Source organism: Coenobita brevimanus, chromosome 51 (genome assembly GCF_032717465.1).
Source record: "Coenobita brevimanus isolate Jiangsu-jjx chromosome 51, ASM3271746v2, whole genome shotgun sequence".
Taxonomy (NCBI): domain Eukaryota; kingdom Metazoa; phylum Arthropoda; class Malacostraca; order Decapoda; family Coenobitidae; genus Coenobita; species Coenobita brevimanus.
In genome coordinates, this window is record NC_137004.1 from 1,815,745 (window position 1) to 1,840,924 (window position 25,180).

At 42.2% G+C, this 25,180-nt stretch overlaps 1 protein-coding gene across 1 annotated transcript in view; it reads right to left on the reverse strand.

Annotated features, from left to right (window-relative positions):
• Window positions 1-25,180, reverse strand: part of LOC145400283 (A disintegrin and metalloproteinase with thrombospondin motifs like) — an 87,692-nt gene that overhangs the window by 46,533 nt on the left and 15,979 nt on the right. Inside the window, exons 2-4 of the mRNA XM_080272841.1 lie at window positions 14,981-15,183; window positions 14,251-14,340; window positions 1,730-1,947 (exon numbers count right to left, since the gene is read on the reverse strand). Of these exons, the coding sequence (XP_080128967.1) occupies window positions 1,730-1,947; window positions 14,251-14,340; window positions 14,981-15,183 (511 nt within the window). The remainder of the gene's footprint in view (window positions 1-1,729; window positions 1,948-14,250; window positions 14,341-14,980; window positions 15,184-25,180) is intronic.

Consider the following 25,180-nt stretch of genomic DNA (forward strand, 5'->3'; position numbering starts at 1 on the left):
CCGGTTCACTATAAGACACTATGTGAAAGTTTATGATTCTACAGTGAATACTTTCTGAGTTCTGGCCTGGGAACAAAATCTCTATGCCCGGCCAGCCACCCTGTCGACCAGCTCTATGGACGGACACCTATTGATCCCAGTGATAATAACACCCTCCTCTAACTTGGCCAGGTGGAGGGTAAAAAAAACTAACAATATCTCTTTGTTTATCTATCTCAGGGTCGTAGTCTGTGATGGCATAACAGGATTCGTAACATCTCTTCCTTGGCAATATGATTTACATACACATTTTCCTTTATGCTTTCTTTATTGTGTTAATATCGGTAGAATTGGCATCGTTAATTTACAAGGGGCGTATGAAATGTAATGAACAAACGAAATAGCCGGGGAAGAGGTGTTACGAAATCTCCAAAGCCAAGTAGAATAACATGTTTTGAAATACGACGTACTGTGAAGGCTGAACTCATTACCTCATAATAACTGTAAAGAGAAACGCGTACCAGGCAATAAAAAAATAATAATAATAACTTGCCTTATCTCTGTACTCATCTAACAGTACTGAAATACCGAGCTCTAAGTACCGTTCTTGTCATTTCATAATTACCGTAGGAGAAAAATCGCGCGCCAAAACTACGGTGAGGTGGTCAGTCTAATAATAATCCTGTGTTCCTTCCGTTATTCGTTCTTTCTTTCCCGTTAGTGTGCTTCTCCCCGTTCAAAAAGTACAGTGATATTAGATGAGGGAGAACTGTATTTTACGAGCGATGTGCGTATCTACGAGTAGAGAGAGAGAGAGAGATTCCTATTCGATTCTTCTTTTTTTCCACGTTTCCTTCTTTCTCCCTTGTTTTCTGCTCCTCCGTCTCCTACAAAAAGTAAAACTAAAGCAAAAGTGTGGATGTTGTGTTGCCTGCTCCCACTGTCCGCCAGAAGTTCAACCAGTGAGTCAGCAGTACAAAAACCAGCTGACAGTCACGGCGACGTCCACCTGGCCACTCCAGCCTCTGCTACTGGGGTCTTGTTTTGTCCTAGCATCTCTTCCTTATTTGTGTATTTTGACATATATCGCGTGAATATTCTCTTGTAAGTGATAGTTAAAATATTTGTTAGAATTAAGAGGCTATAACACGAGAAAATAATGAGATCTACTGTGCAAAATAAATATCTCTAGAATACCTCAGAATGCTTGGCTTGCCTTCGTTTTCTTTTAGGGTGGTACTGTACTTGACATTGGAAGCCTCACAGTCCCGTTTCTTAGTAATTTAATATCCATACTACAGGTTGATTTTTATTTTTTTTATCTATATATTTTTGTATCGCTTTGGTACGGAAAAGGTGCAATGTGAAAAAAAAAAAAAAAAGTGAAGAAGCGATGGTACGAAGCCTCCTATGCCGCTTAGAATACGCTACCCGTTGACTGCGTTACCTGGGATGAAATGCAGGATTCTTATGCACCGTCAGAGGGAATCAATGTTGCCTGGGTGATTATATATAAACGGTTCCTCTCTCTTCTTGCATAATATTTTACAAGTACCTCCATTCTCCACACTCTCAGAAATACTCATCATTCACACAAATGCAGTTTTTCATATTCTAGACCTATTTTTTGCCTCCTATTTCTGACATATTTTAGTTGATCTTGTCCGTATTTTCCCTTCTTTATCAATTTCCTTAGTATCGTGGAAGTTAGTCAATGGGGATGCACTAAACGACAAAGGAAGTTACTCACGGTCGCTGGAGGTCGAGTAGTGAGCCAGTGCTGTCGTCGGCCGAAAGCGGCAGGCCGTCACTGAACACCATCTGGTCGCCCATCTCCTCCGCCTCGTCCATGAAAAACTCGTCGTCGGGGGGCAGCTGGTTGGTGTCGGCCTCCTCCTCCCCCTGAGCCAGCTGGTGAAGCGAAGCTGGGAGCGGGCGGATCACCAGGTACTCCCCCACAGTGCCATCCTGGTGAAACGAAACAAATAAGAACAGTAAGATCATCTCAAGCTTTTTTTTTTTTTTTTTTTTACTCCACAGAAAATTACTGGAGGAAGTCAAGTTAGTCATTTCATTTTGAGGGCTTCTTTATTTTCTTGTTGCTATTCCCAGACGATTTTATTCACCCTCGGGCAGGCTTTATTAATGGAAGGTGTTGGGTATAGTCTTCATTAACCCCTTCACTGCAAGGCCTCTTCCCCCGAAATAAAATCGTCCAGCGGTACCAAGAGGAGTTGAAAAAATGCGTCCTTGGAGTGAAGAGAGTAACGCTGCCTCGCTGCGTATAAAGCTGAGTGGTTGTAGATGGGAACACCAATACCAGAGAGAGAGAGAGAGAGAGAATTGCGGTATTGTTCGCAACTGTGCATCTCATGGAATATACAGTTAACACTTTCAGGTCCATTCCAACCCACCCTCTAAAAAATAAATAAATAAATAAATACATAAATACAGAAAGAAATTAAATAGAGGGCGCATTCCTTCCTGCAGTAGCTACTTAATTTATTCAGCAGAGTCAGGGTGCAGGATGGTCAGTTTTACGCACTGTCGATTCACCTCATTACGATAAATAACGAGACAGTGAACAATACCTTTCGAAACCTGTGATGTGATCTCCGGAGTTCAACAAACTTTTTAGAACATTACGTAAGTTTCACAATTATTCGGCTAAAAAGTGCAGTGCTATTCTCCCGTAACTCTACCCTGGATCTGCCCTGATTTTTCATTCATACACAAGCCCCCTTCATCCCCACTAATCTTAATTCACCACTGGCCACATAAAACCCAATTTCTGAAGCACATAGAGGTGTCGATCTCATTTCCGAGGAACATAAAGGCTCCGATCCCATACTGATATACCTTATGTTCAGCCACGCACTCGGCACTTATAACTGGATATCTTGGCGGGAATGGATTCGGGCGTTCGTAAAAATTCTTTATTGTCCATCACTCATATCAGGCGGCACGTTATTGTTTATCTGATCGTCAAAAGGGTTCTTCAAATCCACACCACATCCGGGTTTCAACACGACTGGTTTGCAAGATTCTTACTTAGTTGAATCTTACACTGGGTACGGGTTATCAATTTCAGCAGTTTCACATTTCAGAGACCCTACAGAGCAAGACACACACACACACACACACACACACACGAAAGCTCTCCACTGTGATGGTGGAAGGGAGGGATTTTTTTCTCATTCATGCCACGCCGTTTTATTCGGCTGGGACAAGGCGTATGCAGTGAAAGTTCTGTCTCTTCAGCCTGGGGACTTTTTTTTTTATTTTTCCATTATTTTCTCGCTGCCTCCAGACGGATAATTTAGAGTTAAGAAGGATATATCTCTAGTGGCGGCTTTACTCGAGTTGTGCGCAAGTGAGAGAGAGAGAGAGAGAGAGAGAGAGAGAGAGAGAGAGAGAGAGAGAGAGAGAGAGAGAGAGAGTTGAAGACATTGGCCAGGAGATAGCAAGAATAAAGTGAAGAATATAGCATTGGACTCAAGGCGCTAATCTCTTCACATCGATGACGTGTTTTGTATTCTTTATATCACCAGACGATATTACAGAGCTTACTGGATATTTCTCGAGCTGGACGGGTTGGATGTGGCCTTCATTAACCCCTTCACGGCAAGATATAGACCTGAAGCTGAATAAAATCGTCTAGTAGTAGCCTATGTGAAACTGGAAAAGACGTTACCGACTGGAGAGGCTACTTTTATCACTCAGCGGGGTTTTCTCCTAGCACAATATCCCTCATGTAATGTTGCCTCCATAAGTCTCGTTCTATCTCCTGCCCTTCAGTAACTCATTAAATTATATATTATGTCACTAAAAATACTACTTAATTTAACTTTTCAATTAACCAGACAGATTATAGTGACTACATGCAACTTTACACAAGCTAATATAGTGGTATGGGTCACCGAAGGGCAAGGGGAAGGCACGAACTTTTGAAAACAACTGTACTTCCCGCCTCCCACAGCGTCAGACCCCAACCAGCCGCGCTCCTTAGCTTCTCTCCCTCGTAAAACTTTCGTCCGACGCCGTTGTGCTGTCTCGTCTCTCACTGTATGGAACGAGACCAACTGCCGATAATTGGTATTTGGCTTTCTACACTCCTCGGCCAACATGGCGGCGGTACACTCAGAGGTAGACGTTTCGGAGCATTTTTCTTGTGGCGATGCTGAGGGAAGTGGTCCGGTCACCGTATAAGGGAAAATTATCCCATAAGGGTTCACCTGCCTTCCCCTTCACAGGTCCTGGGTACTGCCTTGGTCCGTTCACCTCCACCACAGCGAGAATATACTAGATTAGATTCCTGCTGCGTATGTATGTACAGTTACTATAAATTATTCTGCACCTTTACGGAATTATAGGCTGCGGTATGATACACCGGGCCAAGAAATCTGATAATACTTATGAGTTAAGGAGCATGTTGGTAACTATGGCGGAATAAACATTACGACTCTGGTTGTTTGCTCAACAGGTCAGTCCTGTGCAGAGTGAAACAGTCCTGTTTCTAACACGTATGATATACTCGTACTGTACTCAGATAGCACACACTGTATGGTAAAAATCAGTACTACTTGTGCTAAACAGCATTACTATTGTCTTAGTGATTTTCTCTGTCAGTCACCTTCTGGTGACATCCAGCTCTTATCATACTGTATGTTGCAATATAAAGGGATAGCTCGTTTTCTCCTTCCTTTTATAGCACCAACTCAGTTACCCAAGCGTTATCACTGCCACGATTGAAATTGGTTATCTGTTTTTGTGGATGTGCTACTGCATTATCGTACTACTACAAATATTTTCCTGATAATTTACTGTCTTCAATAATGAAGGTTTAGATGATATCGTTGCACCTCCTAACTCATAAGTGTAAAGAATTCCTGGACGGCACCTCATTTTTCTAGCTGAGCAAGGCTTCTGTCAGTGATCGTTACGTGTGGCACCAAAGTCAAGTGTACAGAATAGGCAATTTTGTAGTGACTGTACCGTAGGTGTACGTGTGCTTAGTCCTGATGTAGCCGCCTCTGCACCACTGTTCATGTTACCGTTACTGTTTAAGGAAGGCAGCCAGGTAAGATGGTGTGCTTGTGGAAGTTCAATGTTTTAGATTTTGGAGGCGGGAAGAGAGTTATGCGCCCTACCACAGTCTGTATATTCTAGATGGAATAGGAGGCTTCGTAGCGCCTTTTCCTGGGCGATTTTTTAAAAATCTTAATACACATTAACCTTCTTCTTTATTATATCCTTTAATTCTGACATAGTTCGCTTTGTAAAATACAAGAGGATACTGAGGTATAAAGTGCAGAAAAAGTCGCTGGGGAAGAGGCGCTACGAAATCTCCAAAGCCACTTAGAACACGACCCTCTGCCCCATGGACCACGGTCAAGGTTACCTCGACCCATCCCTTCCCTGTCACTGCCCCGTCAAGTCTCATTTCTTCTGGGTGTGGACCCCTTTCCCGTCTCCTCCCTATCTTGCTCTTCTTTCACTTAATTCTCAGCTGTGAATTGAATGCTGGAGGCTGCATTTCGCTTGTAATATCCCATTTTGCTCATATAGCATCCATATGAACATTTTTTCGTTGCTCTATGTGTCAACTGCACAAAGCTCTACGCCTACGTCTATAAATGCGCGTGCAGATGCGAGAGGTGGCCCAACCCGAAGAGAAATGAGGCATGTTAGCCAGTCAGTCCTCTGTCGATCATAAAAGAATTTGTAGGGAATTTCCTGTCACGTGGCAGTGACGTCCATGATTTCTGATGCAGCTGAGGCATAGACCCTTATTCTCGATGGCATAGTAGACTTAGTGGGACGTCATACTTAGCGATTTATTTCACATATCACATCATAATATCCTCTCGTATACTACTGATGCAACTATGGCCATATCAAAAAGACGTAACTAACATACAAATTATATTAAGATGAAGTATGCAGTGGAACTCGCCAAGGAATTAGTGCCCATCGAGAACCCGGCCCATGATAGCTGCTGCTGATTCTACTGTGCCTCACGCGCTGCCTTCAAACAAAAACCACATCCAGGGTATTCATAATATATATATATATATATATATATATATATATATATATATATATATATATATATATATATTCAATAAATTACCAAACAGCCATTTTTCACTCGAGAGAAAAATCCCATCTGATATCATGTTAATATACAACTTACTGCAGGCAGCCCCCCCACCTCAACCTCCCAGCACACACCGACACCTCCTGCGTCGACTGCTGTCCCTCGTTTATCGTTAAAACAGTAAATTAGCTGATACTATGCAATTTAGAGGTCACGTATCTCTTGGTTATTTTAGAGTCCTTGACACCAGACTGGTTTTCCCTGAAGCCACAGCTCAGTCACAACGACTAATTTCAGACGGCCGGACTGGTAATTTCTGCCCCGTAATTCTTAGTGCGGAGTGGAGAGGGTGGAGTTAGGGCCTGGTAGGGTTCTGGAAGCCATATTTATAAAAGATTCTAACCAATCAAACAGTCAGTATCTCCATAACAGTTATGTGATAGTACCAATAGTTTAGTTTTTCGTATGTTATCACTTTAATATCAATTCTAACATGAGTATGAAATAATGGCTGCTGTATGAGCGAAGGCAAACATATATACAAGCCATCGTGTACACAGCTTCAGCTCAGCAGCGTTTATAATTCCGGGTCGTGGTGTGCAGGCGGCTGTGCGGTCAGGTAATGACGGTAACTGGCGGCTGTCTAATCTCGAGGCTTGCACGCAGCCTCCATGCTCACATGAGGCTTCGGGAGTTTGATTCCTGGCTTGTCAGAGGGTTTACAAGGAACACACACACACACGGAGGCATCTTTCATACAAACATAATATAGACAGTTCCTGTTATTAGTCAGGGATGTGTTCCATAATAACTCAAATTTTTCCACACAAACAATGCAGTAAACTGGAGGACACTGTCCTATCAGCTTTAAATGTGGTTATAAAACTGTAACACCTAATTTTTTCTGCAATATAATGTGGATTTAGTATAAAAAACGAACGTCAAATTGTGTAACGACGACTAACTTCGTAAGAAATGCATCAAGTGGTATGAAAAATTGACTCCAGCCAGCTCAGTCTTACAGGGAACACACACGAGGAGGCTTATATTCAGTTTAGCGTAGTATGTAAACTGCAGTATTCATCTCAGCACAAAATAAGATCCGCTATATTCATCTAAGCACAGTATAAGATCTGCTATTATCATCTAACCACACTATAAGGACTGCTATATTCATCTGAGCACAAAATAAGAACTGGTATTTTCATCTGAGCACAGTTTAAGAAAGTCTGCACTCATATTTCAGCATAAATCGGAACTGCTGTAAATACTTAACCCTGTCTATTTGCCCTGTCCGTGCTATTGGACTGAGTCTAAAATCAGATAACAAAATTATATAGGAATCTGCATCATAAAAATACACAACATCAGGTTTCCTAAATCTTCTGATATATATATATTTTTAGACAAGATTGAGGGAAGTTATGCAATGAACTTGCTAACCTTTTTACTCAGATTATTATTATTATTATTATTATTATTATCATTACTTAGTTTATCACTCCATCATTAGATTCAATTAGCTTAGGAGTGGTAGTTCAAACTCTTCGGGTATGTTCTAGCCTTCACTGACGCCTTCAATAAGAGACGCCTTTCCCAAATTGAATAAAATCGTCTGGAGGTAGGAAGAATAAACCAGTGAAATACGTCATCTGATTCGAAGGGTTTAGGTATATTTCCTGAAGTTAACCCCTTCAGTCAAGCTGCGTATATTGTTTGATTCTTGCTGCCTCTACATGCTTTTTTTTTTTTTTTTTTTTTTTTTTTTTTTTTTTAAGCTCAGGGGAGATTTTTCGAAATGTAGGGGTTAGATATAGCCATAGATAATCCTTTCGCCATTACAGATCTTTTCCAAATTGAATAAAATCGTCTGGAGAGAGAGAGAGGAGGAAATGAAAATAAGTCGCCAGTTTGAAGGTGTTAATGAAGGCTTTATGTAACCACCGGAATTCGAAAAGCCTTCTCTAAACTGCATAAAATCGTCTGGAAGGTGCAAAAACTAGGCAAAAATTGACGACATGCGATTCAAGGGATTAATGAGAGCTAATGGAGGACGCGATCCCAAAGAGGTTGCGTGTGCCTAAGAGAATTTTAAGAGGGCGTCGGTAACACAATACTCTCTTCACTTCACTTTGGTCTAAAATTACCATCTCTCTACCATGAATGCTGAGCTGTAACAACAGATTAATACTAGAATATGGTGCTAGTCACGAAGAAGTGCTATGGATGAAATGTAGAAACGTAGAACTGTCTTTTGTCATTCAGCTACGTGATATAAGATGTAAAAGGACGAATATCGGTGCCAAGTTAAGGTAAAAAAGAATATATACACCAGTGCCCGTATTAATAAAAACTCCTAGGAGTAAAAGTTCCTCTCAAAGTGAAATTTGGCTCCTAACTTCTAGAAGTACTCCTAAAAGTTACTTTCAACTCCTAAGTTTACTCGTAAAATCGCTAAAAAATAAAAGTCCTCCACAAGGACTTTTAAGGAGTTAGGAGGGCTTTTAGTGACAGTAATCACAGTAGCTGTGTCCCTCAAACACCAAGAGACAAGACATCATAGACCATGGCTGACCGACACCATCCACCACGCAGAAATTTTCGAGCTCGGAGGGACGCATTCATGGAATATGATGATCAAGAACTTGTAAGAAGGTACCGTTTCGATCGTGAGGGCATTCTGTTTATTACTGATTTAGTAAGAGATGTACTGGAAAGGCCCACACATCGAAACCATCCTCTCACACCCGAGATGAAAGTGTTGATACTAATTAGGTACCTTGCAACTGGAAAAATGCAGCAGTGTAATTGTGATGACTTTGGAGCATCGCAGCCATCAGTGAGCAATGTGATAACGGAAACACTGTATGCTCTAACTGCTCCACACATTGTTAAGAGGTTTGTGAAGGTCCCTCGTACACTCCCTCCGTCCAGTTTCTCTTTCTCCTGAATTTATCTGCAGCCGTGGAATCTTGAAATTGTGCCATTGTTGACGGTCACTGTACCATGTACACACGATGCCCCGATGGTAGCAGGCACGATCAGCTGACCATACGATGTGTTTACATTTTATCCATTTTATGGACATTCGTAAAGAATCATAATATACGATCAAATAGATGTTGTTTCTATATATAAAAACTAGTTTTTCATTTTTAAACTACATACTGATACTCTAAGGCTTTGTAATGGTAATTTTTTAAATTAATTAAGCGGAGATTCTTTGTGTTGGTAACACTTCATGGTAGGAGCGAAATTTAGTCCTCCTAGGAGGAACTTTTAGAAGCAACTTTGAGCTACAACCACTTTTAGTAGCAAATTTAGGAGTACTCCTAGAACTGATCTGTAAATAACTTCTGTCGCATATTTTTCTTTATTTTTTTTCTTGCTACTTTCAGACGACTTTATTTAACTGAAGAAAAAATTCTAGTTATGTAGGTATAAATGAAAGTTAAATGTAACCCCTCCAGGTAGCAAAGTCTATCCCAAGCTGCATCTATCTATCTATTGCCAGACGCCTCAATCCCGTTTGGGGTGGCCACAAACAAATCGCCTCTACGTCGCCCTGTCCCTCGCCATTTCACGCCAAGCTGCATAAACTTGGTTAATAAGGACAAAAACAAATGATGAAAACATCATCCAGACTGAAGTGTTTTATTATTTCTCTCAAATGACGCTTTTCTCAGTTTATTCTTGTTACCAGCATGTGAGTATACTGAACTGTGGAAAACCCCTTAGTAATGAAGGGATTAACATATGTAGCTCCTCCAGTTAACAAAATCTGAGTTGAACAAAATTGCGAGAAGAAAGCAAAAACAAATAAAAGACTTACATCCTCTGGCTGAAGGAGTTTAAGACGCGGGGTAGTGATAACCAGTGCTTCCTTATTGGCCGCGGCGTTAGACTATCAGGCCATCGACCTGCGTCCTTTGAAAAAATATCTAGGATGCCAAAAATAGGGAGATAAGATCGTGTTGTGGAGGGGGAAGGAAGAGGAAGGGGGAGAGGGAGGGGGTAGGGGAGAAAAGGGGAATGGAAGGCAGGAAGGGGGAGGGGAGAAGGAGGGAGGCAGGGGTGGGGATGGGCAGGCGGGGAGAGGGTAGCCGCCATAAGAGAGTAGCCCTAACCACCTGCCGGGGTCGCTACACCACCTTGCGTATAAATCATTAGTGTGGAGGAGCCCCCAGCCTGCCACACACCCTCCCACCCCTTCCTGCCTACCGACATACACCTCGCACACGCCATCATACACTCCTTCCTATACGCATTAGATACACTCCTTTACGTATACCTTTCTGTAGCCTCCCACATGCATCCTTTTTATGTATATACACTTATCTATATTCCTTTGTATTTGCTGCTCTACACTCACACATATTCCTTCCTCGATACACCTTCCTACACTATTTCCTATACGCTTCATATACACTCCTTCATATACAATACACCTTAGTGCACTCCTTCATATACGCTTTCATACATTCCTTCAAATATGCCTTCATACACAACTTCGTATACACCTGCACACACACATTCAGCCTCCCATGTTCCATCTGTTCAAACTCTCCATCTTTCCATTCCCTCCCAATCCACTCATCCGCAGTCTTCATTCACTCGCATCCTCCATCCACTCCCGATTCACATTCTCCGTCTACCAGGTCACATATATCCACATTCACAGAGAAGAATAGTCCCTACCATGACTCTCTAAATTCACCCATGAGCTCACGGCCTATCCTTACAAGCAGCTCCCACCCCATCAATTCTACCCCAACTACACAATCACTCCCGTCAAGCAGCCACCCCGCCCACTACCCGCCCATTCAACCACCCATCCCATCTCACCCCACCCTCACGGAATCCTGCCTCATCCCTCACCAAGTTACTTCGTCCTTCACCAGTTGCTTGCTTTCTCACCATAACCCAGTCACTCCTTTGGCCTCTCACCCTCACCCTGTTGCTTCACCCTTCAACTGTCACCTCTTCTTCCTTCCCATCCTCACACTCTTACTCCATTCTCATCCTGTCACCCATCTTAATCCCTAATCATCACCCATTCACTCTCGCTCTTCACCCTTGCCCAGCTAATTCACTCTAAATCACTCCTCTTCTATTGTTACCACCACCGTCGACGTCATCGGTACTGTTGTTGAGTTCGCCATTCATTCCTATAATTCTCTCCACTTTCATATTTAATCGACCTTAGAACTAACCATCCCCATCTGACATCCCCCCTTCCTTCGCTGAGTTACCTGCACAGTTCCTCAACCATCTATATCACTCTCATTCATCCTATTCTCACAGTCACATCTCCCTCGCCATTGACTCACCTCTCCCTCACCCCTACAGCATAATCCCTCTCAGTGATTCTTTGTTCCTCCCCAAACTCTTATCCAGTCTCCCCTAAAGCACCTTACCTAATACTGTCACCCTTTCTGTCCCTCCCCACACCCTTCCCCAGGCACCCTCAAAGCTTCTTACCTCATAAGGTCACCCTTTCTCTCCCTCCCCACCACACTTTCCTCATCACTCCAAAGGCATCCTATCACACACTACCACAATTCCAATCTTCCTCTCCCAGTCACCCTTGCTGTACACCATCTTCACGCAGTTGCTCTTCCTCAGCCAGCCTCACTGTCTCATTCTCACACACTTATCCTTCATGCCACACACACACACACACACACACACACACACACACACACACACACACACACATCCTCTCTCTCTCTCTCTCTCTCTCTCCAGTCTTCCCCCCAGCCTTCGACTCGCAGCAGCAAGCGGGGGTCAGGGAGGCAGAGGAATCCGGTAGGCCTAAGGGTCATATTCAGGCAGCTTTGGGTATTTCGTAACATCCCTTCTCTAGCTATTTATCCAGCTCATTGCACCTCAGTACCTTGCATAATACGTAAAATAAATCGCCACTTAAAATTGTAATCCGCCAACGAGGAAGCTGGGACGGACTGTATATTAAAAAAAATGCTAATTCCTGCTGTCACTGATCACTAATTATACCTTGTGGGGAATCAGGGAGAAATATATGGTGATGGAGGGATGCTGTTAACTGGCCACTAGTGATTAAGATGACGGGGATGATTAGCCTCCGAATCAGGGCCGTATTTTTCGTCGTTCTTGGAGATTTCGTAACTCCTCTTCCACAGCGATTTATTTTTCTTATTACGTTTTTTATTCTACTTGTACGTCACTGAAGAAATACGTCGATACTAGAAACATACAAGAAATAAAACAGAAAATAAGGCTTTAGTTCGCTTTTTATGAGTCGAATGGCGTTTGGTTATGAAAAAAAAAACTGCGACTCAGACGTAAGGAGGGATGTGGGATGGAGTAATTAAGATCGTATAACTTAATGATACGTGAGGCATTTCTAAGTGCCTCTCGAGATTTCGTAACACTTCTTCCATAGCGACTCATTCCGTACTTTACATCTCAATATCCTCATGTATGTTATTAGCGCAAAGTATTTCAGTATTTAAACGATAAAACTTACAAGACAATGATAAGGGGAAATATGCAAAACAAATCGCAGAGGATGGGGTGCTACGATGCCCGCTATGTCACCAAGGCCCTAATTCTCGTCGGTTAAAGAAACTCCCTAACACCTTTTCCTATGAGATTTATTTTATTTCATCTTACTGTCTTATTCTGTTATATAAATCCTTCCAGTATCGCCATATTCACCATAAACAACGAATAAAAGGATATTAGCCATACATATGAAAAATAAATCGCTAAGGAAGAGGTGTTAGGGAGATTCCTTTACGGACATCAGGCCGTCCCAAGCGATGTGAAGTAATAAAACATCCCACATTCCCGGACACCAGTTTGTCATGATGTCCCAAATTTATAAAAGTTTCTAACTAATTTTTACAATGAATAAGTCTCCCTAGAAATCAATTATTATAGGAAATCATATTGTTTCGTCAGATTTTTCACTTCAACATTCATTGTATTTTGATTTTGAAGTGTCTGGGAGCGATACTAATGACGATAAAAAATGTAAACAAACACTCATACACCCGACTTATGCATGGGAAATTTTATGCATACGCAATCTGGAAACTTATCCATACCCTCTACTGAGCTTAAGCTGCGTATAATATTGCTTGGATATAAGTCTGACTTTACTCATTCAGTTATCGAACGCTTCACAATTAGTGTATATCTTAACATGTTAATATACGAAAAAATAAATCTGTAAAAAGCTGTTGTGGAGACTTGTTTATCCTGTGAACTGGTTAGGACACTCTATGAATACGAGACCTGATCCTGGCGTAACCTGACCTGACTGGCGGACACATCAGAGCCGACGTCGCGTGTCTGAGCCGAAAACGAGGCCTACCGAACAAGGAGGCCGAGACACGCGACAACACCAGTACAAAAGACGACAAATAAACACGGGACACACATCTACCGTGCATGTTTACTTCCTTCAAAGCGAGGAACTTTTTTTGTTTTTTGTCTTTTATTCCTGCGCTTATATTCAACCTGGGAAAAGTTTCTCATACTGAAGATGTTAATTATTGCTATATCTACCCCTTCTGCTCTAAAGGTCTATTTAGGCTGAAATCGCCAATGGATGTCATGAGTAAAATGAGACGTCCCCGGGGTGAGACGGTCAACTTTTTGGTTGGGGTGAGATAATATGAGCTGAATAAAATTGTCCGTTGAAAGCTGGAATGATAAACAGAGTACTGTATTCTACGTCAAAACGTTAGTCGTGATAGTCTATAGAAATCTGAGAGATCCGAAGTTTGTCTTGTTAAAACGTATGAGGGGCAAAATATAACCCAAAGTAGATATATCACATCCTAAGGGTTAAAAAAAATGCGAATCAGACGCGAGGAGTGTAAACAACGCAACGGGCTTAACTGGACCGTGTGGAACGAAAACTTGATAATGGGATGTTAGTTCAAAAAGCATTCGTGCCATTGTCCTATTTTACTCCTGAAATAAGCGAAACAAAAATCCACCAGCAGATTAAGACTGACCAACCCTAAAACACCAGAATATTGTGCTGGTCACGAAGAAATGCTATGGAGAACATGAGTCGTGGTAATTATTCTTCTGCAACTTGATCAACGGGAAACAAACTATCAAAGGACGAATCTCCCCGTCAAGTTAAGGTGTACGAGGAACTTGAGGACACTTACGAGGGTGAGGGCGCCGGTCCTGGGGTGGTGGGACACTGTGATGGCCGCCATGGTGTCCACATCCTGGTGAGGCACTCCAACGTCATCAGCCTGTACGATGGTGGGCACAGGGATCATAAATCTTATCTCAGTTATCTATACCACATTTATATGACTTAAATTATACTTGAGAATATCTATACCTGAGGGAATATAACACAAAACTAATCAAACGTTGCCTCAGGTATCTGCGTTAGATGTATATGGGAAAATTAAAAGTATATCTGTCTGTCTATCTCTATATCTACATCTTATTTGTCTATAGGTATATCAGAAATAGTCTACCTATCTATATTTACTTTATGAGGAAACCAGACTGAGGTTTATTAGCAGAAAGTAATGGAAACAATGAAAGGATTACATGTATAGCGGCATAAGAATAAAGGAACACTGCAGGCACACCAAAAAATAATGCAACGCTACGGGAATAGTAAAAGTAATGCAACACCACATTAAATCCGTGAGGTGTGTAAAGTACTGACGTGTGTTAGAGTGACAGGATGTATGAAAAAGGTACTGACGTGGTGTGTGGGTGTAACAGTAAGTATCTGGGAGTTACTGACGTGGTATGTGGGTGTAACAGCAAGTATGAGTATGACAGAAGTACTGACGTGGTGTGTGGGTGTACAAGAAAGCATGATAGAGGTTCTGACATGGTGTGTGGGTGTAATAGTATGATAGAGATACTAACATGGTGTGTGGGTGTAACAGTGACGCCGCCGAGGTTGTCGTGGTCTGCGTAGAAGAGCGGTACGGGTCTGGCAAGGTCTGGGTTGGGTCTAAGGTTGAGCACGGTGGAGGAGCCCAGTGCCCGCAGGTGGACGCGCCGCACCGCCTCACCATCGGCACTCCGCTTCACCCTGGACCGCAGCCGCACTAGGTCATAGCTTGGCACTGTGGAAGGAGGACAAGGCTGTAAGCTACTCTTTCTACGTTGTCATAAAAAAAAAAACTAACATCTCCTCAACTGGATTTTTAAGCTGAAACAAGACCTTAACACTAGTCACGAAAAAGTCCCATGGGATGCAGAGCTGTAGTGTGCTATTTTCTTATCCTGCCATTGAGTTATAGCAAGGAATTAACATTAGAGTATCCCGTTATTCACGAAAGGCTGTGGAAAGGCTGCAGAGTCACAGTATTATCTTATTCTGCCATTACGCCGTAGCCAGCGATGAACACCAGAATTTGATGCTAGTGCAGTTTAAAGAATTCAGAAACACAGCATTGTCTTATTCTGCTACCGAGCCACTGGAAATTAACGGCAAAAAATGAAAATTCCCGCTAAGTTAGATGGACGAACTACAGCTGGGTGGGACTGGGAGGCAAGAAAGAGATATCACTGGTGGATTTGGGGGATAAGAGATAAAAAATAACGCCGGATGCAATATGATACATTATGCACAGCTGAGGTCAACAACTCTACGCAGTTTGGAAACAGTGTCAGATGCTAATGATATGTGTGAAGCTGCTCGTTGTTACTGTGGCTCCAGGATTATCTGAAATGTGAACCAGGTGAACTGCATTGTTAAGCTCCCTCTCCTCCTGCGGTCCACCGTTTTCCTTTCGGGGGATAGGGAAGTCGGTGAGGGAAGTTTGTATAGCTTGACAGTGGAGCCGCCTGGCTATATCGGTGCCACTAACTGAAGGCATCCCCCTCCAAGACATGTTTTAAAATTATCAGCGGTGTCAGAATTTCGTTACACAAGTTCCAAACCTCAGAAATGTAAACGAATTTTGACTTCGGTAATTTCAAAGACAGCCACTCGACAGATTATGGTGCAGCCGCGGGAGTATTGATTCATTCTCCCGATAAGTAACGAGAGAGAGAGAGAGAGAGAGAGAGAGAGAGAGAGAGAGAGAGAGCAATGGCACTCGAAATCCAGTGATGTAGTCTTCTGATCCTAACAAACCTTTCAGAATGTAATACAAAAGATTCATAATCATTCGAGTAATACTAGACCGATATTAGCGCCCGCCAATATAACGAAAACCAGAGTAGAAATAATACGTTGAATCTAGTGTACATCCACACTTGTTATCAGTGTATTTCGCTTGTGTCAAGTATACACGGAACAACATTAGTGCATACAGGATTATTAAAAGCAACATCTAATACAGAATATTCTGAATTTAGCAAGGGTCATACAGAATACCTCAGAATTTAGCTAGAAAGTCTGAGAAAGTCAACTAATGTAACCGAACACTAAATTATAAAAAATAAATAATAATAAATGATAGGCTATGCAACACCTTAACGAATTTTAAAAAATAAGATAGATATTCTTTAAGGCTGGTAGGCTACACAGTGATTGTTTTTGTCATTTCTTTTGCATATTAAGATTTACAGGTGATGCGATGATTAGCATACAGGAGGTTCATGGCCACTGATAGTGTTGCAGAGGTTAGGTAACTTCACGTAACTCACGGCAATGGGCAACATGATACTGGTGACCTACTGGCTTACGTAACTTTCTGAGATGCCATGGTGGCCGAGGAGGACCGGAAAGTTCACCCTTCACTATGATGCGCAGTAGTTAGCCGAAACACCTCTTGCTACTCGTATTCTAAGTCCAGGATAATAGTAAAGCCTTGCCGTTTTAAAGAGATAAAGCTACACTCCACCATTTCTGAATATTACTCTTTTAACTACAGGATGATTCATATTTTGTTGTGCTCTCTCACGAAATATTTATTTGAGTTACCTGAACGAGACTACTAATTTCTTCTAATAAACCTGAAATCTAAAGAAGAATTCAGTGACTTTCAGCGATAAAGCAGTAAACCGAACATTGCCATTCTAAACTTTAGGCGAGAATTTCCATCCTACACTGTAGACATCCAAGGTTTAAAGATTAATATGCCGCTAGTATGGAGCTCTTTGAGACAAGATCCAACCAGTGGTACAATACGTAGGGAAAGAGGTGTGTGTGTGTGTGTGAGAGAGAGAGAGAGAGAGAGAGAGAGAGAAATGTGACACTAATATTAGTTCAAACTCCGTATTCTCGTGAGCTTTGGAAGCTTTCTTACACCTCGTCCTTAACATAGTGCATACTATTATTTCCTTGTATGTTGTGTGTATCTATCTATCTATCTATCTATCTAAATACTGTATATATATATATATATATATATATATATATATATACAGTATACAAGAAGGATTGTACCGTGAAAAATAAAAATTTGTGGATGAAGTGTTACGATGTGTCCTTATAGCACTTACAGCACCAGCGCAGAATGTCAGAAGGTGGGATGGCAAGTGAGGTCAGTGACCCCAGGCACCACAAAAGGGGCACAAGGACAGGGGGGCGGGAGGGGGGGGGATGGCACCTTGCACAACACCCCACCTTCCTCTGCCAGTGTACGGTTCGGGACAACATTTTGCCTCGTATTCCATCCCTTCTGCTTTTCCCTTCCCTCTGCTGACTGGTATTCCTGAGCTGAGAGATGGTTTGTACGTTTCTCTACTCATAAATGATTCTTTTTATATGATGCATCAGGAGTGAAAATGATGGCTATCATCTTAGTGCAAAACAGACGCAGTGGAAATGTAGAGGAACCTTTGGCCCTGGCTGTAGGTGGTGGGCTTCCTCTGAGAATGTAGGTGTGGGTGATGGACGGTGGGTGGGCACAGGAACCCACCAGCACCTCTCATTACCCTTACCCCCTGCCTCACCCAGCCCTGACCACCACTTCGCCAGAGATTTGTTTTTTATCCTCTAACCCTTCTCATAAGATAGCGGGGACTGGTGGTGCAGTGGTAACATACTCAACTCGCAACTGGCAGACTTCGAGTGTGATTTGCGGGATGACACATTGTTAAATCTCCAGTCCCCCAGCAGTACAAGTGGAGACCTGGCTGTATTTCCAGATGTCGCGTGTCGTGTTCTGAAGAAAAATAGAACTAAGAAACTGCCTTAGCGACTCTCGTGCTGTTAATATGCATTCATTCTAAGCTTCCTTTTTCCTTATAAGATACAAATAAGACGGAGCAGAGAACACGGGAGGCTTGAATGATGGGTGAATGCATGTGTAGAACATAATACTGGGAATGCTGTTATAGTTTCTGCCTTTTCTCTTTTAGATTACAACCACACTGTGAATAATGTAAGAAATCGGGACATGCTAATGATGGTGACGACAATGTGATGATTGTGATGACAACACCAACGATGATAATGGCAATGACAACAAAGATGACGATAATGATGATAATGAGTGGGGGAAGAATAATGATGATGATGATTTTTCTTCAACTGAGATGAAAGGACAGAGTTGAGGAGCACATGTGAGAAAGCAGATTGGGATGGTAGGAGAGAGTGCAGTTGGATCTGGATAACTCACTGATATAGTCATTTGTCACGACCGTTTGGGACAGCAATGGAGATATGCTGTAAGGTATATCATAGAGTCATCACAGAGACAATGTGAAATGCATAATTCAGAAGGCAGCTCATCGTTCCCCTCTACGACCTCTGCACTTGTCCTCTGTCCACATCAGAGAGGGAAGCCGACAGAAGTTCGCCTACTACAGTATTTCACTGCGTCTATGTACCTCACACTTTGGGCTTGTCTGTCTTTTAGGCCCCTGATGCGTCGTAACCAATAGGATCATCTACGGGCAGAGAAGCACACCAGGCCTGTTGTAGCTTTGGAATACTAGCCAGCAAAGGAGAGAGAGAAGCAGAAGGGATGAAATAATGGGCGAAGGTTTGTCCCCTATCGTACCGTAAATCAGTTCCTGGGCAGGGTTATGAGAATTGCAGACACGCCGGCAACACAAAGTACTGGTGATAATGAGCTGATACTGGTCCTCGTATCTGTCATTGCTTCTTGACTGTGGAGCAGGTAAACATTTTCTGCGTCAATGGAATTTCTTAATATCTTTCTCACACATATTTTCGCTTTAACTTTATTCATTTCCTAAATTGGCCTAACTTTTCTAGGAGGTGGCGTTTCTATTGGATGAGTAAATCTGCCTAGCAGTATCCAGAATAAAATGATTAACTAAGGTCATTGCACTCCTTTCACTCCCCAAACATTTCCCTGTACAGTATAGGCATTTCTTATTTTAGACAGTTTTCTTTGACAGAGACGGGTCCAGCACTTCGGAAAAGGGATGAGGCCATAATTGCTCACGGAATTAACGTTTAAACCATTTAAGCAACAAAATCAAAATTCACGTCCATTTTCCTTATTTTAATCATAGCATTAAAATATCCCTCTTTTATTGAAATGATTGTGATAACATTCATGAAAGATATTCACTGGATACATTTTGGCACAAAAACATTGTTTTTCTGTTATAAGTAATCACAGGTCTGTCGAAAATATGGTGGGTGAACGTCCCTCAACACCCTCCCACCCACCGTCCGAGTCTGATTGACATCCTTTATTTTTGTTAAAGGCCTCAGTAAAGTTTGGGTAATAATGTTTTATTGTTACCTACTAATCCATTTTGCCATATTCCCCCAATTTACAGTAGCATTTATGTGCAAAAAGCTGTGATACATGACAACAATTCCCTTACTTATAACGACGACTGTCGGTATTTCATACAAACTCTGATCCCTGCAGCCTAGGGCACCAAATGCTATAAAACCTTCCTCTATCCCTTCCCTCCTCCCCCTCTTCCCTCCTTTTCTCCATCCTCCATTCCTTCCTCCTTCCTTCCTTCCTCCGGCTGACTCCCGCTGTGACCCTAGAGACAGGAGGCGATCCAAACCTGTTCCCGGGCGACAGGCTCCTGGGGCCCACGTTATGACTAAATTCCGACCAGTCAGGAGAGAGAGGGAGAGAAAGGGAGAGCTCTCGCCCTCCCTGCCTCCCTCTTTCTCTCACTCTCCACCCTCTTACTCTCTCCTTCTCTCCCTCCCCCATTCCTCTCTCTCTCTCTCTGGATGTTGCCCAGTAAATGTTGTGATAATATGAAAAGATGTAGATATAATACACACACCAAGTGCCAATGACAAAACAGTAGTAAGTATCGCAAGTATATATTACGGTAGCAACTTATGTCGTGTTCTCAAACACACTGATTCACATTTTTAAACCTTATCATTCTACTTCTTCTTTTATTTATTTATTTATATATTTTTTTTCAATGATTACCCAGTGTTTGGCTCCATGGTGCAGATGTAAGCCTTTCAGTACTCCAAGGCTGCTATGACTCACCTGCAACTAAATTAAATCGTTTGGCATGAGTTTGAACAAATTACTTGCTTTTACCCGACCTTGAGATGGTTACTAATAATGCTGTCTACTTTCAGGCTCCTGTGACTCACTCTCAGCTGACTACAATCCTCCGACTCCAACTGAACGGGGTACTAGAATTTTCCCGCCGATAAATGGTTTAACGGTACCACTGTGAACAGTCTCAGGCGACTTTGAATCACTCGTACTTGAGTTACATTGTATGGCGCTAGCTGGAATAGAATACTAGAGTTGTTCCGATCAAAAGAGGGTTAACATCCTCAACAAGTGCACATGCCCATCAAGTCAAACTGTCCTTATAGGTATGCAGTAGGTCAGGTCAGGTGCACACGTTAAGATCCGCCAAGGAGTTTTACGGCGGGCATCAAATTCAAAACAGTTGTGTCGAGGGGCCGTGTTGAGGTCTTATTTAAAAAAGAATCCTAACTTATATTTACGATGAATAAGCCTCCAGTACAGTTAATTATTATCACAGATCGCTTTGCTTTTCGTATTTTTTTAAAAACTAATTCTGGTTTAACTTTTATTCTGGTTTAGCTATAAGAGTTTGATAGCAGTGTGAGTGAATGGGAGTGTATATACAAGTAATCTGACACACAACTGAAGCTTAAAAAGAGTTTACGAATACATCTCGTGGTGAAGCACGTAGGGCGTCTGTACCCTGTTGTAGGTGTCGATACATGTCTAGGCCACGTATTCTAGTGACCTTAGGAGGAGGATTAGCACCTCTTCCTTATGCCTTTATTTCACCACTTGACACGTTATTACTATACTGTACTTTAATCGTGCAGTTTTCGTTGATGTCTGAAAGGAACAGACAACGTACAAGAGAATATCATAGTGAGATGTAGTATCCAAAATAAATCGCCACGGAAGAGGTGTTAGTAAACCTGACAAGTTGGCGAGATTACGAACCTATGCAAACGGCCTCTTGACTTCATATACCTGCCGCTGGGGTGAGGTGCTCGCTACCTGTGTCTTGTGCAACATATAACACGAAGGAGGACCTCGCTGCACTCTGCCACAGGAGACCGAGCGCCAGAATACAGGAGGAGGGTTGGTAGAGCCGCCATAATGTAAGAGACAGGTTGGTGGGGAGAGATCAAGTATGGAATGAGGAAAACAAAGATGGAGAGTTTCAGTAAAGAGCCACTGATGATTAACCCCATCAGTAAGATTGTGTTTTACTTATTCATTCTTTCTGCATCTAAACGAGTGCCTTCAGCTTTGGGGAGACCTCTTGCAAATGAGAGCTACATCTAGTCTCTCCATTGGGAACAGTGTCTGCAAAGCTAAATAACATTGTCTCGAGGTAGCTAGAATATAACGAAAAACACATTCCCAGGTTGAAGGGGTTAAGAAGGCAAGGGGCAGACAACAACTATACTCTTCTGGCACTAACTTGGTCTAAAATTGTCGTCTCTCCATCTTAAATGCCGTGTTGTAACAAGAGATTAACAGCAGAATACGATGCTAGTCACGAAGTAGTGCTATGTAAAGGATGTAAAGCCGTAGAATAGTCTTTTTTTCTGTCACCGACGTACGGGAAATAACTTGCGAAAGGACGACCATGTAAGCCAAAACAAGGTGAAAGAACTATAGCATTACCTACACTGACCTTAACTCCTTCGCTACAATGAAGTGTGTATTCTGTTATTCTGGTCACTGAGCAGACGATTTTTTAAGACCTGCAAATGACCTCAAATACTGAATGTGTAAATGAAGCCTATCGTAAGCTGAATAAAATCGTCTGGACTAAAATCAAACTACATCAATCCCGTGACATTATTCTTTGTATATTGTTCTTGCTACCACCAGACTACTTTTTCAACTTAAGGCATATTTCTATTGATCAAGGAATAAATGAGAGTATAGCTAATCCTCCCAGTTCGAAAAGTCTATCGATTGTAAGGCTATACTAAATTGGAGAATGTCAATATTCCCAACGAACTGAATAATGGTCTAAAAAAATCTCTAGCATCCAAAGAGGTGATCGTCCCCATCTCTCTTCGCAAAAGCTGGTAAATTCTTAGGATCTGCGTTGTCTAAGTTCACCTCACATGTCTTTGTATGGTTTTACCTTTGGTCTCATAAAACCCTTTAAAAGATCTTAATCCCCCGAAAGAAACATGCATGGAAAAAAATGAACAAATGTAATATGGTCTCCACCGTCGTGTAGAGACCATTAAAATACGTAATCTTTAACAATGCTGCTCTCCGCACCTACATCCGGACATACCCCGTCTCTCGGGTACATTTGCTGGAGGGGCCAACACAGTACCATCCATCCCTTGTCTACTGGGGCGATAATCTCTCGCTGAGCCACGGAAAAATGAACGCTATGGGAATGCCTAGGCTTGTGTAGGCCTGGCAAGACACACGAAGCTTCAGCCGGATCTGCAGGTCGTGGGAACAGCCCTGCCACTGCGATCTTTGTATTTATTCAGAACGATGATGTATATTTATTTCACTATTGCTCTCTCTTTGTTTCTCTAGACAATGTAATTCACCTGACGATAAATTCTTCGACCTCAAGGAATTATCTTATTACTTCTAGACGTCTCCTCGAACCTGAGCAGAACCGTCAGGCAATAGTAAATATGAAATAAAAGTACGTTATATAAGTGAAGGAATTAATGTTATCATTTTGTAAATCGCCGCCAGCGTGCCGGATTCTGAATGAGCCGTACTCTTTTCGGATTACAAGACTTCAACGGACCTCTTTCAAAGTGATTTAAGTTACACCGTTTACCTCTATTTAATATCAACATTTTGCACCAGTAGGTTACAATTGGATATTTAGACGCAATATACAAAATAAATCGCTCAGGATGTGATGTTATGAAGTTTCCAAAGCCAACAAAGATATTACCATATGAAAGTACCCGTCCCCCCACTCCTCGCACCCCCACCCACCCCTGTCCACATGAGGTTAGTTTAAAACTGTCATCTCAACACTCTGAATGCTGAGCAGTCGCAAGAGATTCATATTACAATATTGTGCTGTTCACGAAGAAATGTTATGGAAATGACAGTGAGCAACGGAAAATCAGCTGCAAAATTACGAAAATCTCCGCCATCCACCCACACACCAGTAACTCAAACCCCAGAGATGAAGAAAATAGTGGGGGCGGGGGGTGGAGGGCGGAGGCTGCGATGAGTGGAAAGAGGGACCCTCCATCCAACTTCACCAATGTCCAGCCTTGCATCTTAATCACCTCATTTTTTCATCCTAAAAGCTAATAACGTCGAAAATTTCGAGTGAATCAATATATATATATATATATATATATATATATATATATATATATATATATATGTGTGTGTGTGTGTGTGTGTGTGTGTGTGTGTGTGTGTGTGTGTGTGTGTGTGTATGACTAAACACGACAGTGGTATCAGAGAAAAAGGGAAAAATCGATGAGGCAAACTCAATATGAAATCTGGCAAATATACGTATTTGAAGGTACAGATATTTCAGTAGAACAGAGTTTATAAAATATACTAGGCCTATCCTTTATAAGTCACCATTTTCTTGCCACGATCAGTCAGCCTATTAATGCTATTGTTGAATTAATGAACATTTTTGCAGCGTCCATGTCACCAATCTTGACAAATGATAATCCAAGTGTTATTGCTGCACTGATAATAATTCCCGCAGCAACTTGGGTCATCTCCAGAAACAAGACATTTCTGTAAGGCGCCTGTGTGTTATGTACCCGTATATGTTCCAGGTGGAGTACGAAGCTGCGTAGCACCACTTCCTTAGCGATTTGTTTTGTTTATCACACCTTAACATGAACTTATAAGCTATTCATATCGTTTATATCTCGTCATATAGTTTGCATCGCTAACGGACAAAATACCGAGATGTAAAGTTCAGAATAAGTGGCTATGGAAAAGGTGTTACGAAGACTTCAATGCCACTTATAAAACGACTCTAGGTGATGGCGTGCCCCTCATGTTAGTCCGACAAGGCAGCATCTCTCGGCACAACACTCCCACAACCGGTTCCTTTTCGGCTGTGTATTCCTTCCCTCGGCCGTCCACCAAACATCCATCTTTATCTTTATCGACCGTAGCCTCCACGCTCGCCTCACCACCAACTTCTGTTTCATACGGATATTTTTTTTGCCACTGATATAAACGCGCTGTAAATTTCATGCGATTATTCACACCGGTGGTCATAATTAGCCACTCCTGACGGCCTCCCGGGAAGCGTAGTTGGCCAAAGCCTGTCTTCTCGTCGGTTATGGAGGCACCACAACATCTCTTCGCCAGTACGTTATTCTTGTACGATTTCTCTCAATCTTTTGTCGATATAAATAAGATCTAAATAACATATAAGGGAAAAATTAGCTGTAATAGGCAAAATAAATCGTTAAGAAAAAGGTGTTGCAAAGCCTCCTAAGCTGACGAGAATACAGCCCCGACACGTAGGCTAAGGGAGGCAGCGTGACGTCATTGCGGATGCTGGGTCAGAGGTGCCCTTGTAGATGTAAACAAAAAAATAAAAAGTCAATAAATTAGGAAAAATGAAGATGGGTGATCCCGGACCAGCGTGACCTTCCCATACCCGCCTCCTTCTCCTCTGCCTCTTATTCCATTTCATATCTTCTCTCTGTATTCCTCCTCTTATCTCCCTCCTCCTCCTCTTCCTCCTCCTCCTCCTCCTCATCCT